At 60.9% G+C, this 17,549-nt stretch overlaps 1 protein-coding gene across 3 annotated transcripts; it reads left to right on the top strand.

Annotated features, from left to right (window-relative positions):
* The first annotated feature begins 4,859 nt into the window (after positions 1-4,859).
* On the top strand, positions 4,860-11,485 carry LOC135996312 (glutamine-rich protein 2-like). Of its 3 annotated transcripts, none has more exons than XM_065648162.1 (15): positions 4,860-5,405; positions 5,591-5,803; positions 6,511-7,447; positions 7,585-7,682; positions 7,811-7,902; positions 8,037-8,199; positions 8,366-8,572; positions 8,821-8,952; positions 9,157-9,234; positions 9,519-9,683; positions 9,837-9,958; positions 10,277-10,342; positions 10,453-10,591; positions 10,739-10,877; positions 11,129-11,485. In XM_065648162.1, the coding sequence occupies exons 1-15, from the start codon at positions 5,217-5,219 to the stop codon at positions 11,284-11,286; spliced, it is 2,898 nt and encodes a 965-aa protein (XP_065504234.1). In that variant the 5' UTR covers positions 4,860-5,216; the 3' UTR covers positions 11,287-11,485. The 3 variants fall into 3 exon arrangements, with proteins under 3 accessions (XP_065504234.1, XP_065504235.1, XP_065504233.1); XM_065648163.1 differs by having other exon boundaries at positions 8,363-8,572; positions 10,742-10,877; XM_065648161.1 differs by having other exon boundaries at positions 8,363-8,572.
* The last annotated feature ends 6,064 nt before the right edge of the window (positions 11,486-17,549 follow it).

Raw genomic sequence — 17,549 nt, 5'->3', positions numbered from 1 at the left:
AGCACTCCCAGGATGCTCCACAGCTCAAAGGCAACTGCAGCTTTTCCTTTTTGGGCCGGTTTCTGAAAAAACCCTGGCTCTTGTGCTGGGCTTCACCTCCCGTCCTGGTACCCCGGGCTGACAGCAGGGCCACTCCGGTCCCTTCGGCGGGCTCTGCCCGGCCGGAGCAGCAAGGCCGGCGATGGGGAGGGGTTCCCGGGGAGGGAAGAGCCCGTCCCGCGGGGCTGTGGGGACGTTTCTAGTCAGGCTCCGCGCTACCAGCGCCGTTGCTAAGGCAGGGAGGGATTTCCAGCCAGGCGCTGCGGTCGACAGCCCCGTTGCTATGGCACTGGGGCCTTCTTTGAGCGACCCCGGGCGGCGCAGCCCCTGTCGCTATGGTAACGGGGGCCTTCCACAGCGAGCGTCGCGCACCACGGCGGTGTCCCTGCTGAGCGCGGCGCTGTGCGGCGTCCGGAGCGGGCGGGCGTTCGGCACAGCCGGTGAGTCCCGGGCCGGGGAGCCCCGGTTCCCCCTGGAACCATCCAACCCCCTCTAAATCCAATGGCTTTTGACAACGCTGGCAAAGTTCTGGGCGGCACAGCCGTCCCTCCCAGCTGAGCCCTGTCCCCACAGCATGGCACTGCCCGGCCGGGGACACCCCACAGTCAGGGCCGTCCTGGTGGGCGCCGACCTCGCTGGCATCTTTGGAGCTGCTGCTGTCCTGTTTGGGGTTTTTTTTTACGCCAGTTGCTTGTTGTGTTTGCAGTGTGGCGGTAGGAGCTGAATATGAACTGGATTTTAATGGAGTCGTGACGCTTAAGGGCTAAACCGGGAGCGGCACGGGCCTGGTGGCATGAGGAGCGGCTGGGGGGGTCAGGCCCCCCCACCCCCTGGGGCTGGTGGCTCGTCTGCGGTGGGGGACACTCGGGTGGCCTTTGGTGAGGGTGCAGGGATGGGGGTTCGGCTGCCCCCCGGCACATGGGGGTCCTCGCTGTGCCAGCACGGCTTCCCCCCCGGCTCTGGGGTGTCCCCTCTGTCCCGTCGTGGGGACAGCAGCGGTGGCCGCTGCAGGCAGCGTGGGGGACTCAGGGCAGCCCTGGGGGGACCCATGGCCCCATCCCCGCTGGTGATGCTGTGGCACGGGGGGGCTCACCCCTGTTGTCACTCGCCCCCCAGGAACATCCTCCCAGCACAGAGAAAAGGCAGGGACAGCTGGGGTTCAAAAAGTGGGGGTTTTGTAAAGTTTTTTAAAATTATTTTTAAATTAATTACAAACCTTCAGCGTATTTTTGTTGTATTTTTTGTTTGTATGTTTTCTTCTTGTTAAGCAAGATTGATCTGAAGACTAAAAACCCCCCAGCTCCCCCCTCCCTTGGGAAGGGCCATGAGTGGCAGTTGCAGGACAGGGGGGACATCACCTTGTAAAATCCCCCTGGGCCCCGGGGGTGTCGAAGGAGGGAGGACGGGGTGAGGGGGGTCCAGGGAGGCTGTGCAAGAAGCCGGGCTGAATTTCGGAAGCCGGAGGAGGGGAGCGCTTTGGGGGCTTCAACAGGACTCTGGGACATCTAGAGGCAGGGAGGTCCCAGCGGCTGCGTGCCCCCAATCCAGGGTGCCCCCATAGCCATGATCCGGGGTGCCGACAGCTGCCTCCAGCCATTTATTTTTTTGTTATTTCCCTCCCCTTCCCTCTCCTGCCCCGCTGCAGTGATGCTGGTGGGAGGGGGGCATTAGGAAACCCCTCCACCCTGCACCCACCTCTGTGCTGCTGCTCCTTCTCTCTGGATTTATATACATTAGAGATATATTTTAAAAAAACGGGGGGAGAAAAGACCAGCTAGAGGCTCTCAAGGGCTAGTGCCCTCCCCAGCGGTGTGTGCAACCACCCTAGAAATAATAATTATACTACCTAGAAAGTTCTTCCAGTGCGTTTCTCGGGGGAGCCCACGCTCCCAGCGCCCTGGCCCGGGACCCTCCCTGACCCCCCCACCTCCGCCAACCCAGTCTGATCTCTGGCCGTCCATGGTGGCCGTGGCTTTCTGGGGAGGGCAGCGGGCAGTGGGGGGCAGGTGGTGGTGGAGGCCGTGGGCGGTGGGTGAGGAGGGGGCAGTCAGGCTGGCTGGGGGAAGCCCAGAAGGGGCTGGAGGTCCCAGGGGGAACAGGCCATGGAGGCGATGGGGCTGTTGCTGCTCTGCAGGCTCTCGGGGGTTCGCAGCTTGGAGAACGTGGCCAGAGTGTCTGGGAAGTTGGGCGGTGTGGCCAGCGTGTTGCTGGGGTGCACATCTGTGGGGGGTGTCAGATCGGTCATGGGTGGTTTTTTGGAGTCCCAACCTGCCAACCTCCCCATCCCTGGAGATCCCGCTGCATCCCGCACCAGGGGATGCTCGAAGCCCAGCTCTGGCGGGTATTGGGGTACCCAGCGCTGCAGGGTCTGGGTGGCACCCCCAGAACGTGGGGGCTGCCTGGGGAGGATCTCCAGCCCAGGCAGGGCCGGCTCGGGCTGCGAAGGACATTTTGGAGCATCCAGGGTGCTCAAAGCGCTGGGGTGCGGTGGGTTTGGGGAGGGGGATGCTGCTCTGATGCCAGCTGCCCCATGCAGGGGAGCGGCAGGGACGGGGTGATGCAATGAGGACCAGCACGATGGGTGGGGAGAGTTTTGGGGTCCCACAGGACCCTCTTCACCCAGCTCCCTGTCCCCCTGCTCTGCTTCACACCCCATTAGGGCACAGAAGGTCAGGCAGCCCCCCCGGGACACGAGGCACTGGCCGGGCCCCACGCGGTTCCTGGTACAGCCCCTGCTTTCTGCGCACCGGGCTGAATTTAGTGCCCTCCCCACCTCCCCCCCGGACAGATGTGGCCCTTTTTGAAGCCAATCTTGCCAAAAACCCCAGGAGCTCAGTAGGAGAAGAAGGAGTTAAATGATTTCTCACAACGCAATTCAACACAAGAACTGAGAGGTTTTTGATACCTGCTTTCTTGTAGATGTCCTACTGAGCAGCAGCAAAAAGCCAAGAGTGTTGCTCAGCAGCACCACCCAAATCTGCCAGGAATTAGTCTTCAAAATTAATCAGGGGCAGTAGAAGGCAATCGCCAGCACCACAGACAGCAGAGGAGAAGTCTGCAAGATCTTGTAAGGCTGGAATAGACTGTTGGCATCTGTTCTCCTTGGCAAAACCGGAGGAGAGTGTAGAGGGAAAAGAAATTAAAGTCGTTGACAGTGAAAAATGCGTGGCGAAACACAGGAGGTGGCTGACACAAAAAGATCCTCCCATGAACAAGCCATGACTTCTGGATCCACCATCTCTGGCCCAGGATTAAGGCTTGCCCATTGCAGTACAGCCACTTGGGGTGGAAAAATGGGCTTTGAGAGGGCCTGTTGCCCCACCATGTCTTGCTCTGCCTGGAGATATCTCTCCAGAGGTCCCTGGACAGAACGCCTCTTCCTCAGTCACCGCTGGCAAAAACCATCTGGGGACACGCTACATCCCCTGGAACTCTTCCTTGTGTGACTCACACCTCCCGTGTGACACTGCTGCTCTGAACTTGGCCATCTATAAGAACAGGCTTTCTTGGTGATGTGGGGTTCACTCTCAGAGGAATCATCGCAGCCCTGCACGAAAGACGGGGGATTCTGTGCTACTTGCGTGACCTCCCATCTCACCGTGGAGTCCAGTGACCCAAGGAACTCTGACGCTTCCCTGAGACATCCTCGCTGCTTCCAGCAAGAAATGAAGAACAAGTTAATGTCTCCCTTTTCATATCTATGTTCCAGAGGATAAAGATCCATAGGTTTAATGATCTAGAGACATCTGACTTTCTGACACCATTGGGCCTGTTTTCTGTGTTGGGGTCCCCCTTTCAGCTACGGAGCAACTTCAGCTCACCGTGCAAAAGGATCTCGCAATGGCTGTGTAGATACCAGCGCTGTTTCTGAAGCATCAGAGGAGATGTCAGTGCCATCAGGCTGAGAGATGGGAATCCCAGCAAAAGATTGCCCATGTTTCAAAAGTGAGGCAGCTGTGCCAGCTGGAGAACCTCTCTCACAGCTCCATCCCCAGCAAAGAGCTGTCTCTGGAGCAGTTCGTGCTGCTTACAGGGAAGATCAGCCTTTACATTTGAACCGCATTCTTGCACAGATGACAGGAAAGATACTCTGGTTGATGTCTTTCGAGCTGAAAAGGCCAGGAGAGTGTTCATGAGGGAGCAAGCGATGAGCACATTTCCTGGTCAACAGCCACTGGCTTATGCCAACAGTCAAGAGAGGCAAAAGAAATCCCTTCAGAACAGTTCCTTCTCAAAATACATCCTTCTGCCTTGATTCACTGCAGGGAAAGGCATTCTAAACCAGGCATTTTGACTTTGTTTTCAGCCCAGGTTCCCAGGTGCTGGTGCACACGTGAGCCAGTCACTACACATCCGCCGCGAAGGGGAATCACCTCGGAGGCCAACTTTGCCATGGGGAAAGGGTATGATTAAACGTCAGAAGAGTTTGATTTAGTACACAACATGGATAAAACCATTCTTTCTGCAATTAAAACTGAGTGTATTTAATGCAGTAAAGTGAGATTTCCTTCCCCCTGACTTGTCTGATTGTATTTTGAATCTGGGCACGGGCTGCAGTGACCTGCCGCAACCTATGAGGTGTCACCAGCTGCGTTTTAGGTGTTAAAGTGGGAAAGGCAGGAGGGAGCCTCAGCATCTCCCATCCCGTGGATAACTCCATCACAAGGGACCAGGGCGGCGCCCGCTGGCTCCTGGGGCGGGTGTTGCCGGGCAACAGAGACACTATATTGTCCCCTGTCACCTGTGCCCCTCACCCATTTGGTCACTGGCCGTGGTGGGATCACTTTTGGCAGTTGGATTGCTTTTGGTGGTGGGATCGCTTTTGGCGGTTGCATCAGTTTTGGTGGTGGGATCGCTTTTGGTGGTTGCATCACTTTTGGTGGTGGGATCGCTTTTGGGGTTTGCATCACTTTTGGTGGTGGAATCGCTTTTGGCGGTTGAACCACTTTTGGTGGTTTGATTGCTTTTGGCACTTGGATTGCTTCTGGTGACTGGATCACTTTCGCCACTTGGATTGCTTTTGGAACTTGAATCTGTTTTGGTGACTGGATCGCTTTCTGTGGCAAGAAGGAGGAGCAGAAAGGCTGCTGGCTGCCCGTCCCTCCAAGATCACCTCCGGGCAGAAAAGCTCCTGTCTTCCCACTTCAGCTTCGGTGTTTTCAGGCAGAGCAGCAGCGATGGACCCACTCAGTCTCTTGGAGATGCTGAAGGACACCTTTTTGACACCCCAGGTTGGGGCTGTCAGCGTGGTGAAGCTGCAGAAGCTGCTCGAGGCCATGATCATCGGGCAGCAGCGCCAGCAGGAGAAGGACCAGGACACAAAGGAAAAGCCTGGCCAGGAAGAGGAGGAGAAAGACATGTCCAAGGTAGATGCTCTTGCTGGTCCCCGGGTGCTCCCCCCTGAGACGCCCCCTCCTCTGGGCTCCGCGCTGCCGTCGTGCTGCCCTCAGACCAAGGCCTGCGTTAAGCCCGAGCTCACGCAGCAGAGCACAGCGGGGTCCAGGTCCCCAGGGACCCTCCCCTGGGCTCACCCCGCCACCCGCTCTCCCAGGACAGGGCTTCCCTCCAGGATCTCTGGGAGGAGATCAACAAGTTTAAGGAGGTGCAGTCCAGCCTGGCAGAGGACATGCGGGCCATGCAGGAGGCGATGCAGGAGAGGCATTCCGGCCTGGCAAAGAACATCCAGGCGATGCAGGAGGCGATGCAGGAGGCGCACTCCAGCATGGCAAAGGACATCCAGGCGATCCAGGAGACGCTTGGCCTGGTGAGCGTCCCCGGGTGCCCCGGGAGGGAGCTGGGCCCTCATCCCCTCCCCACTTCTCTCCCTGTCAGCCTGCGCCCCAGCTCTGCGCCCATCGGTGTCACCAGCGTGAAGGGCAGCAGGAGGGAAGAGTGGGAAGGGTGTCCCAAGAGTTGCTAAAGCACTTTTGAACTAGAGAGCCATCAAAACAGAGCCATGGGAGCAAAGAAGGAGGGGAGATAAAGCTCTGCCTGTGCAATTCAGCCGCAGCCCCCAGGCACAGCCCTGCCCAGCGTCCCTCTGCCTCGTGCCCCAGTTCATTTGGGGACACTCTTCAAATCCCACTCCCACATCTGAACGGGTGTCCCTCTCCTCGCCCAGCTCCAGGGGAAGCCCCAGGATGCTGCCGGGCTGCGCAGGGACAGGAGGCGGCTGCGTCCCCGGCTCCCTCGGGGCCACCAGCCCTCCTGCCTCGGGGCACAGCCTGTGGGTTGGGGGTGCTGGGCAGCGATGCTGGGGGTCCCGTCCCTGGGGGTCCCATCCCCCCGGCTCCATGGCCGGGCTGACCCCGTCATCCCTTTGCCTTTGGGCTCTCATGTTCAACACGAGTTTGGCCCCGTGAGATGATGGTTTGGGGACAGGGACTGGGGACATGGCAGGGGGTTCTGGGGTCTGTCCTCACGGCTGCCCAGCTGCCAGTAAACCTGCTGCCCTTTGGCTCCTCTTCCCAGGAGGGCAGTGGGGGCCAGTCTGCCCCCACCGAGCCCACCCACGTGGACATGGACACCCAGTCCAGGAAGAGCTCAGCACTGGGGCCGAAGGGACGTGGGACACAGCCTGGGATGGAGACCAGCTCGGGGACTCCAGGGTCTGGCTCCCCGGGGATGCAAGCAGGGACACAGGGGGAACCAGTGACCCCTGTGAAGTTGTCAGGCGCTCCCTCGGATCACACAGGGTCTCATGATGCCAGCGCCAGCACCCCGGGGATGCAGCCAGGATCCCCGGGCACCCAGGCCAGCACCTCGGGGCTGGAGCCAGGACCCCTGGGCACCCAGGCCAGCACCCCCCTGGGGACACAGCCAGGATCCCCGGGCACCCAGGCCAGCACCTTGGGGCTGGAGCCAGGACCCCTGGGCACCCAGGCCAGCACCCCCCTGGGGACACAGCCAGGATCCCCGGGCACCCAGGCCAGCACCTTGGGGCTGGAGCCAGGACCCCTGGGCACCCAGGCCAGCACCCCCCTGGGGACACAGCCAGGATCCCCGGGCACCCAGGCCAGCACCCCACTGGGGACACAGCCAGAGGCCCCTGGCACCCAGGCCAGCACCCCCCTGGGGACACAGCCAGGGGCCCCTGGCACCCAGGCCAGCACCTCGGGCCTGGAGCCGGGATCACCGGGGACACACACCACCACCCCGAGGATGCAGCCTGGGTCCCCCGGCTCCCAAGCCAACATCCCAGGGGATGCCCGAGAGCCGGCCGTGCCCTGGGGCTCCTTGGGCTCCACCAGCACCTCCGGCCATGAGGCGGAGATGCGGGAGGCTCTCTCCCAGGTTGGGCAGCTCGGCCACCTCTGTGCTGCTCTGAAGGAGCAGGTGGAGCAGCTTAAAGAAACCAAAGCAGAACGTGCAGAGCTTGAGAACCTGCACCGGCTCTTCCCGGAGGGAGGTGAGAGCACTGGGGGGGCTGGCGGGGTTGTTTGGTGTAGGGACACCCTGGGTCAGGGGCTCGTCATGCTCAGAGCCTGGCCCCAAGGGTGAGACCCCCTCACTGACAGCACATCCCCTTGGACCGTGTCCCTCTAGGCCAGGAGAGCATCACCAGTATCCTGGCCAACCTCCAGTGCCAGATGTCCTTCCTGCAAGACATGGCCAGGAACCTCAAAGAGGAGGAGGAGGAGAAGGTGAGCCGGCAGCAGTCCCCGAGGGGCTGCGGGGATGCCAGTTTGGGCAGGGAGGGGGCAGCCGAAGGGCCCCCGTGCCGGGATGACACCGGGGGCTGTGCCCTCACTGCCCCCACCGCTGTTCCCAGATCAGGAAGGTGGAGTATGCCCCCAGAAAGATGAGGGGGGCTGGAGCCGGCAGAAAAGCAGACGGCAGCGGCCAGATGACCCAACAGCTGCGGTAAAAGGATGGGAGAGGGTTTCCTACCCCGCAGGGCTGCGAGGGAGCCTGGGGTCTGGGAGCATCCCAGTTTGGGAGGCAAGGGACACCCCCACAAAGGCTAAGCCTGCCCGTGCCCCCGTCTCGCTGGCCAGGCCCAAGCGGCAGAAGGTAAAGGCAGAGCGGAAGGAGTTGGTGAAGCAGCAGGAGCCGTCCCAGGCCGAGCTGGAGCAGTTTGCGGCCGAGTATGTGAATAAGTTGGTGACGGAGACAGCAAAGAAGCTGCAGGCAGAGGTGCAGGCAGAGGTGCAGGCAGAGGTGAGGTCCGGGGGCAGCGCTCCCGGCCCCGCTGGCTCAGGGAGAGTCCTGGCGGGGTCCCGGCCACCTCCCCTGGCTGGATGGGGCCATGGAGCCTCCACGGCACCTGGGCTGGTGGGCGGCATCCAGCCCGGCTCAGAGCTGATTCCTCCTCCCCTGCCAGCAGCAGGACGAGCCGAGGGCGACGGCGCAGAGCGGGGGGCAGGAGCAGGCAGGGTGCCCGGAGCACGCAGGGTGCCTCGTCTGCAACGTGGACACCAGGCTGCAGCTGGGGAAGTTCCTCCAGCGCTGCGAGAAGCTGGAGGAGCAGGTGGAGTCCCTATCCCAGAAGGCAGGCAGCAAGATGGAGAATTATCCAAAGTGGAGGAGACAGGTAAGGAGATGCAGTGTAGGAGGCTTGAGTTGCCAGGACCCCCCAGGCATTTGTGCTTTGCTGTAACGTGGGGGAGCCCCTCGCTGCCCCCTAATTGGCTTGTCGGAGTCAGCAGCACGGAAGGGAATTAAAGCCTTGGAGCCAATGTCCTGCTTGCACTGAGAGCCCGTGGCCACCAGCTAAAACACCCTGGGTCTGTCCCCATGGGGCAGCCACCCACCTTGCTCAGCACCGCCTTGGCGTCTTAGTCCCTGCAGCAGGACGAGCAGCTGAAGCGCGTCCAGGCCAGCATGGCGCAGCTACAAAAGGACTACGAGAAGTTCAGCTCGGCCCTTGCAAACCTCCTGCACGATCGCCAGCAGGATCAGAATAACATCAAGGTGGGTGGCTGTAACCCCCAGGCAGAGCCCCGTCTGGGGACCCCAAGGGATTTGTCCCCCTGCCAGGCTGCTGGCAGCCCTGCACAGCTTCCCAATGCCTTTCCCGGAGGTTTCTGATGGGGTGGGCCGGCGCGGGGTGCTCGGCTGTCTGGGGGGCAGCTCCGACCCTGCCGTGGCATCACGGGCTGCTGTCTGCCTTGGAAGGCTCTGTTCCAGGCCCTGGAGAGGCTGAAGAAGCAGAAAGCAGACAAGGAGGAGCTGCTGCTGCTGGGAATCAATGAGGTACGGGCTCGAGGGGCCCTGGTGCCAGCCAAGGGGGTCCCGGGCAGGCTGACAAACACCCCTTGTCCCTTGGGTGCCGGCTGGCAGAACCAGCCAGAGGGAGGGAGGATTTCCAGACCGGCTGTGGGTCCCTTGCCAGGTCCCTCTGTCACCCCAAGTCCCTTCGGCTGGTGGGACCAACCCCAAAGGAGTGATGGGGTGAACAGGGCCACGTAGCCACTTCTCCCTCTCCCATTGTTCCTCCATCCCGACCCCACCGCTCTCCTGCCTTTTCCCGTTGCTAGAAAGCAGACAAAGCCGCCCTGGCTGACAAAGTCAGTCGCAGCCAGTTTGAGGCGAGCGTGGAGCGGCTGAACAAGATGGTGGAGGAGGTGACGAGCCGGGTGACGGGCCAGGAGCAGGAATGGCACCTGTTCCAGCAACAGCTCCAGACAGAGATGGACTCCAAGGTGAGGGCTCGTCCCCTCCACGCAGAACTGGCACCTTCGGGGCTTGGCAGCCTCAGGCAGCATCCTTGCGAGGGTCCCCCCTCCTGGCTGTCCCCCCGGGGACCGCGATGTCCCATCCTGGGGTAGATGGCTGAGGGTGTCACCCGTCCACAGCTGGAGCGCCGGGAGCTGGGGCTGTTCCGGAAGCAGCTGGAGGAGCGGTGGAAGAGCCTGAGGGGGCAGCTCCAGGAGAAGGCGCCGCAGCCAGAGCGTGACGATGCCGCCGGGATTAGGAAGTGAGCGCGATGGGGACAGTGGTGGCTTTGGCAGCGCTGGCCCTGTTCCTGCTGGCTGTCCCAGCTCGTGCCGGTGTGGTACCCTGGCGTGGGAGTGCTGTGGGCAGCGCCCCTGGGGATGCTGAGCAAGTGGCTGTGCCTTGTGCTCCTGCCAGCTGCAGCTTCCCAGCGACAGAGGAGGCACAATGAGGGGGCACGTGTGGGAGGAGCCCTCGTGAGCCACCGGCTGTGGGTGCAGAGGCTTTCTGGGGCGGGGGACGGTGCGCAGGCAGGGCTGTGCCTCCCAAAAGCTCCCCAACCCTTTTCTCCCCGCTCCAGGCAGCTGCTGGCTGGTTTCCATTGCCTGTCCTGCGACCGACCCCTCAACATGCTGGCGCCTGGACCGTGAGTAGCTCCCCCCGCAACAGGGAGCACCCCCCGGCCGCCTCCCTGGCATCGAGTGACACGAGGTGCCACCTGCCAGGCGCTGAGCACCCCCATGTCCTGTCCCACAGGGAGCGGCCGGGCGAGTGCAGATACCCCACTGTTCCGCGGAGCTGCGGGGGCCCACACACCCTCACCCCCCCGCGCTTCCAGCCTCAACCGCCCAGCACCCCACGGCGGCTCCCACCCGTCGCCCGGCGCCCCAACAAGGTAGGGATGACGGAGCTGGGGAGGGGGATGCTGAGCCTGCGGGGGGATCCGTGCCTCAGTTTCCCCAGGGAGAGCTGGCTGGGGGAGGGTTGCTGGGGGATGCGGAATGGGGCCCCGTGTTTTGGTCACACGCTCTCCCCTTCCCAGCAGGACGCGATGCAGCTGTCGGGCCAGGACGGCGCTGATGGGAACCGGCAGGACGAGCAGCTGTCCATGATGGGGGGCTCTCAGCTGTCCTCAAGGCAAACGGGCACCCCAGACACCACGGCCTCGAGGAGCCTGCCAAGTACGGCCCTGTCAGGGCCCCGGGGGACAGAGGACACCCCGCTGTCTGGGGGGCGGGTCTCTGTCCGCAGCTGGGCAGGGTGGGACGGGGGTCTGGGGATGTGGGCTGTGGGGGCAGCACTGGCTGCTGGGGCAGCCGGTCCTTGTGGTGGAGCTGGAGGGAGCTGGGGGAACACGAGGGTGGTGCTGGGCAGTGTGGGACACGGACCCTGTTTGTGGGTGTCTGTGGCTGACCCTGCCCCTCGCCCCCAGGCACCCCCTCCTCACTGCGGCACCGGCTGGAGCACCGACCAGCCTCCTCACTGCAGCACCTGCTGGAGCACCGACCAGCCTCGTCTCCCGGACGCCTCACCCTGGCACCGAAGCTGCTGCCGCCCGTCCAGCCCCCCCGCAGTGAATCAACACCCTGACAGCCGGGCCGGACGGGGGGTCCCGGCCCAGGTCCCACCGCCCCAAGCGCTGAGAGGGCAGCAGCTGCAATAAATGGCGATGGGCAACCAAGCGCCGGCGTGGTCTGAGTGGGGGGCCCTGGGGCAGGGTGGGAGAAAGCCCCGCTGTGTTTGCTTTCTCATGAGAGAAAGCCCTCTGCTCAGCCCTTCCCTGGGTGGGAGACGCCGGCTCTGCTGGACTCTGGCTTTGTGGTGTCCCCATCCTGTGCTGTCGGGTCCCTGCTGGGTCTTTCCCCAGGCAGGGACGCTCTTGGAGGCTTCCCCTGCGGGTCTTGCTCAGACTGCGAGGTTCTGGGCTCTGGAGGAGCCAGGGAGGGGTCCCCTTCATGGGGGGCCATGGCATGAGGGAGGCTTTGGGATCCTTCTCTTGTTGATGAGCAACACCTTGGACTGCGACTCTGTTTCTGTGGCACTTTCTGGGATCCATCCCACCCATCCTTCCTCTCTTCTCAGGAGGATAATAACTTAGAAAGGGAGAAGATCTTCTTGGAGTCCCTCAAGAAAGTGTCATACAACACTTCGTGTCTGTCAGCATCCGATCTGTCCTTCTGCCCTTCTCCGGACCACGATTTCTTTGAGGTTACGCAGTTATTTCTGGAGATCCTGAGGAAAGCGCCCTACCGCACTTCACCTCTGCCAGCATCCCGGCCATCCTCCCTGCTCCTGACCACCATTTCTTAGAGGGTTTCTTAAGAGAAATGTGTTCAAAAGCCCACGTCTCTTTTGCCTTGTGTTCCCCGCCCTGAAAGGCCCCCAGTCTGGACTGTTTCTTTGCTGTGCCTTTTAAGTTGTTTTGTATCTTATAATTAAATTATTTTTTAAAGCACAAACGTCTGAGATTCTGCTATGGGAAACCTGGGGTCAAGAACATTTCTGTGACAGTTTTGTGCACAGGAATCTGTGTGTGGCACCATTTTGCTGATGGAGCTGGGAAGGAAATTCTCGTCCTTCTCTGGAGCAAAAAAACCACAGATGGTGGTTGGAGAAACTGCCAATTTGACCTGGGATGATGAAGGTGGTGTTTGAGGGCAGAAATCAGTTGACCCAGGTCCTTGGGTCTGGAGGTTGTTCTGGGAGGTTCTTCTGGTTTTTAAAGGCCATCTTGCAGAAAACAACAATCCCAAGTGAGGTGTCCAGGCTGTTTTTTCCTCCCCATGCATTCCCAAGGAGCTTTGTCTGATTTCCTTCAGTTTGTTTTTATATTGACTCGGGGCTCGCACAGAGCTGTCTGGATTAGCAGGGGAAAGCTGTTGCTTTTACCTGAAGGTCCTGGTGCCCAGTGAACCCAGCACAGCTCCAGCTGCCCTGTTTGTCTGGCCTCCATCCGTCAGGGCGAGTGCCACTGGCCATCTAGCCAGCGCTACCGGGAGGCAGTTGCCCCCGTGGGGGTGGATCCCGCCGGCCGTGGCGCTGGCTCTGGGACACGAGCTGCTGGGCTGGACAACCAAAGGCCTCAGGGCACCGCAGGGGCTCGGCCGAGCTGCAAGGCCGGGCAGGGCCGAGCTGCCACAGGAGTTCTGGTTGACAACAGGTTGACCATGAGCCAGCAACGTGCCCTGTGGCCAAGAAGGTCGATGGTACCCGGCGTGCATGAGAAGGAGCGTGGCCAGCAGGTCGAGGGAGGCGAATCTTCCCCCTCTGCTCTGCCCTCGTGAGGCCCCATCTGAGTCGTGTGTCCAGTTCTGGGCTCCCCAGTTTAAGAAGGACAAGGAATTACTGAGAGAGTCCAGCATTGAGCTACAAAGATGCTGATGGGTCTGGAGCATCTTTCTTGTGAGGAAAGGCTGAGAGAGCTGGGGCTGTTGAGCTGGAGCAGAGAAGCTGAGAGGGATCTGATCAATGTGATCAATATCTCAGGGTGGGTGTCAGAGGATGGACCAGACTCTGTTCAGTGGTGCCCACCGCCAGGGTGAGGGGCAACGGGCACAGACTGAAACACAGGAGGGTCCAGCTGAACATGAGGAGAAACTTCTTTGCTGGGAGGTGCCAGAGCCTGGACCAGGCTGCCCAGAGCGGGTGTGGAGTCTCCTTCTCTGGAGACATTCAAACCCGCCTGGACCGACCTGTGTGATCTGCTCTGGTGACCCTGCGTGAGCAGGGGGGCTGGGCTGGGGGATTCTAGAGGGCCCTTCAGCCCCCACCAGTCTGTGGTTCTGTGGTTCTGTGGTTCTGTGGTTCTGCGACTCTGCAACTCGGAGACTCTGTGACTCTGCACTGCGGTTCCCCAGCACCCCCAGGATGTTCCACAGCTCAAAGGCAACTGCAGCTTTTCCTTTTTGGGCCGGTTTCTGAAAAAACCCTGGCTCTTGTGCTGGGCTTCACCTCCCGTCCTGGTACCCCGGGCTGACAGCAGGGCCACTCCGGTCCCTTCGGCGGGCTCTGCCCGGCCGGAGCAGCAAGGCCGGCGATGGGGAGGGGTTCCCGGGGAGGGAAGAGCCCGTCCCGCGGGGTTGTGGGACGTTTCTAGTCAGGCTCCGCGCTACCAGCCCCGTTGCTAAGGAAGGGGGGAATTTCCAGCCAGGCGCTGCGGTCGACAGCCCCGTTGCTATGGCACTGGGGCCTTCTTTGAGAGGCCGCGCGCGGCGCAGCCCCTGTCGCTATGGTAACGGGGGCCTTCCACAGCGAGCGTCGCGCACCATGGCGGTGTCCCTGCTGAGCGCGGCGCTGTGCGGCGTCCGGAGCGGGCGGGCGTTCGGCACGGCCGGTGAGTCCCGGGCCGGGGAGCCCCGGTTCCCCCTGGAACCATCCACCCCCCTCTAAATCCAATGGCTTTTGACAACGCTGGCAAAGCTCTGGGCGGCACAGCCGTCCCTCCCAGCTGAGCCCTGTCCCCACAGCATGGCACTGCCCGGCCGGGGACACCCCACAGTCAGGGCCGTCCTGGTGGGCGCCGACCTCGCTGGCATCTTTGGAGCTGCTGCTATCCTGTTTGGGGGTTTTTTTTACGCCAGTTGCTTGTTGTGTTTGCAGTGTGGCGGTAGGAGCTGAGTATGAACTGGATTTTAATGGAGTCGTGACGCTTAAGGGCTAAACCGGGAGCGGCACGGGCCTGGTGGCATGAGGAGCGGCTGGGGGGGTCAGGCCCCCCCACCCCCTGGGGCTGGTGGCTCGTCTGCGGTGGGGGACACTCGGGTGGCCTTTGGTGAGGGTGCAGGGATGGGGGTTCGGCTGCCCCCCGGCACATGGGGGTCCTCGCTGTGCCGGCACGGCTTCCCCCCCGGCTCTGGGGTGTCCCCTCTGTCCCGTCGTGGGGACAGCAGCGGTGGCCGCTGCAGGCAGCGTGGGGGACTCAGGGCAGCCCTGGGGGGACCCATGGCCCCATCCCCGCTGGTGATGCTGTGGCACGGGGGTCTCACCCCTGTTGTCACTCGCCCCCCAGGAACATCCTCCCAGCACAGAGAAAAGGCAGGGACAGCTGGGGTTCAAAAAGTGGGGGTTTTGTAAAGTTTTTTAAAATTATTTTTAAATTAATTACAAACCTTCAGCGTATTTTTGTTGTATTTTTTGTTTGTATGTTTTCTTCTTGTTAAGCAAGATTGATCTGAAGACTAAAAACCCCCCAGCTCCCCCCTCCCCTGGGAAGGGCCATGAGTGGCAGTTGCAGGACAGGGGGGACATCACCTTGTAAAATCCCCCTGGGCCCCGGGGGTGTCGAAGGAGGGAGGACGGGGTGAGGGGGGTCCAGGGAGGCTGTGCAAGAAGCCGGGCTGAATTTCGGAAGCCGGAGGAGGGGAGCGCTTTGGGGGCTTCAACAGGACTCTGGGACATCTAGAGGCAGGGAGGTCCCAGCGGCTGCGTGCCCCCAATCCAGGGTGCCCCCATAGCCATGATCCGGGGTGCCGACAGCTGCCTCCAGCCATTTATTTTTTTGTTATTTCCCTCCCCTTCCCTCTCCTGCCCCGCTGCAGTGATGCTGGTGGGAGGGGGGCATTAGGAAACCCCTCCACCCTGCACCCACCTCTGTGCTGCTGCTCCTTCTCTCTGGATTTATATACATTAGAGATATATTTTAAAAAAACGGGGGGAGAAAAGACCAGCTAGAGGCTCTCAAGGGCTAGTGCCCTCCCCAGCGGTGTGTGCAACCACCCTAGAAATAATAATTATACTACCTAGAAAGTTCTTCCAGTGCGTTTCTCGGGGGAGCCCACGCTCCCAGCGCCCTGGCCCGGGACCCTCCCTGACCCCCCCACCTCCGCCAACCCAGTCTGATCTCTGGCCGTCCATGGTGGCCGTGGCTTTCTGGGGAGGGCAGCGGGCAGTGGGGGGCAGGTGGTGGTGGAGGCCGTGGGCGGTGGGTGAGGAGGGGGCAGTCAGGCTGGCTGGGGGAAGCCCAGAAGGGGCTGGAGGTCCCAGGGGGAACAGGCCATGGAGGCGATGGGGCTGTTGCTGCTCTGCAGGCTCTCGGGGGTTCGCAGCTTGGAGAACGTGGCCAGAGTGTCTGGGAAGTTGGGCGGTGTGGCCAGCGTGTTGCTGGGGTGCACATCTGTGGGGGGTGTCAGATCGGTCATGGGTGGTTTTTTGGAGTCCCAACCTGCCAACCTCCCCATCCCTGGAGATCCCGCTGCATCCCGCACCAGGGGATGCTCGAAGCCCAGCTCTGGCGGGTATTGGGGTACCCAGCGCTGCAGGGTCTGGGTGGCACCCCCAGAACGTGGGGGCTGCCTGGGGAGGATCTCCAGCCCAGGCAGGGCCGGCTCGGGCTGCGAAGGACATTTTGGAGCATCCAGGGTGCTCAAAGCGCTGGGGTGCGGTGGGTTTGGGGAGGGGGATGCTGCTCTGATGCCAGCTGCCCCATGCAGGGGAGCGGCAGGGACGGGGTGATGCAATGAGGACCAGCACGATGGGTGGGGAGAGTTTTGGGGTCCCACAGGACCCTCTTCACCCAGCTCCCTGTCCCCCTGCTCTGCTTCACACCCCATTAGGGCACAGAAGGTCAGGCAGCCCCCCCGGGACACGAGGCACTGGCCGGGCCCCACGCGGTTCCTGGTACAGCCCCTGCTTTCTGCGCACCGGGCTGAATTTAGTGCCCTCCCCACCTCCCCCCCGGACAGATGTGGCCCTTTTTGAAGCCAATCTTGCCAAAAACCCCAGGAGCTCAGTAGGAGAAGAAGGAGTTAAATGATTTCTCACAACGCAATTCAACACAAGAACTGAGAGGTTTTTGATACCTGCTTTCTTGTAGATGTCCTACTGAGCAGCAGCAAAAAGCCAAGAGTGTTGCTCAGCAGCACCACCCAAATCTGCCAGGAATTAGTCTTCAAAATTAATCAGGGGCAGTAGAAGGCAATCGCCAGCACCACAGACAGCAGAGGAGAAGTCTGCAAGATCTTGTAAGGCTGGAATAGACTGTTGGCATCTGTTCTCCTTGGCAAAACCGGAGGAGAGTGTAGAGGGAAAAGAAATTAAAGTCGTTGACAGTGAAAAATGCGTGGCGAAACACAGGAGGTGGCTGACACAAAAAGATCCTCCCATGAACAAGCCATGACTTCTGGATCCACCATCTCTGGCCCAGGATTAAGGCTTGCCCATTGCAGTACAGCCACTTGGGGTGGAAAAATGGGCTTTGAGAGGGCCTGTTGCCCCACCATGTCTTGCTCTGCCTGGAGATATCTCTCCAGAGGTCCCTGGACAGAACGCCTCTTCCTCAGTCACCGCTGGCAAAAACCATCTGGGGACACGCTACATCCCCTGGAACTCTTCCTTGTGTGACTCACACCTCCCGTGTGACACTGCTGCTCTGAACTTGGCCATCTATAAGAACAGGCTTTCTTGGTGATGTGGGGTTCACTCTCAGAGGAATCATCGCAGCCCTGCACGAAAGACGGGGGATTCTGTGCTACTTGCGTGACCTCCCATCTCACCGTGGAGTCCAGTGACCCAAGGAACTCTGACGCTTCCCTGAGACATCCTCGCTGCTTCCAGCAAGAAATGAAGAACAAGTTAATGTCTCCCTTTTCATATCTATGTTCCAGAGGATAAAGATCCATAGGTTTAATGATCTAGAGACATCTGACTTTCTGACACCATTGGGCCTGTTTTCTGTGTTGGGGTCCCCCTTTCAGCTACGGAGCAACTTCAGCTCACCGTGCAAAAGGATCTCGCAATGGCTGTGTAGATACCAGCGCTGTTTCTGAAGCATCAGAGGAGATGTCAGTGCCATCAGGCTGAGAGATGGGAATCCCAGCAAAAGATTGCCCATGTTTCAAAAGTGAGGCAGCTGTGCC

The sequence above is a fragment of the Caloenas nicobarica genome, chromosome 18 (assembly GCF_036013445.1).
Source record: "Caloenas nicobarica isolate bCalNic1 chromosome 18, bCalNic1.hap1, whole genome shotgun sequence".
NCBI classification, from domain to species: Eukaryota; Metazoa; Chordata; class Aves; order Columbiformes; family Columbidae; genus Caloenas; species Caloenas nicobarica.
Note: the sequence above shows the minus strand (reverse complement) of the source record. Positions and strands in the feature narration are given on the sequence as shown.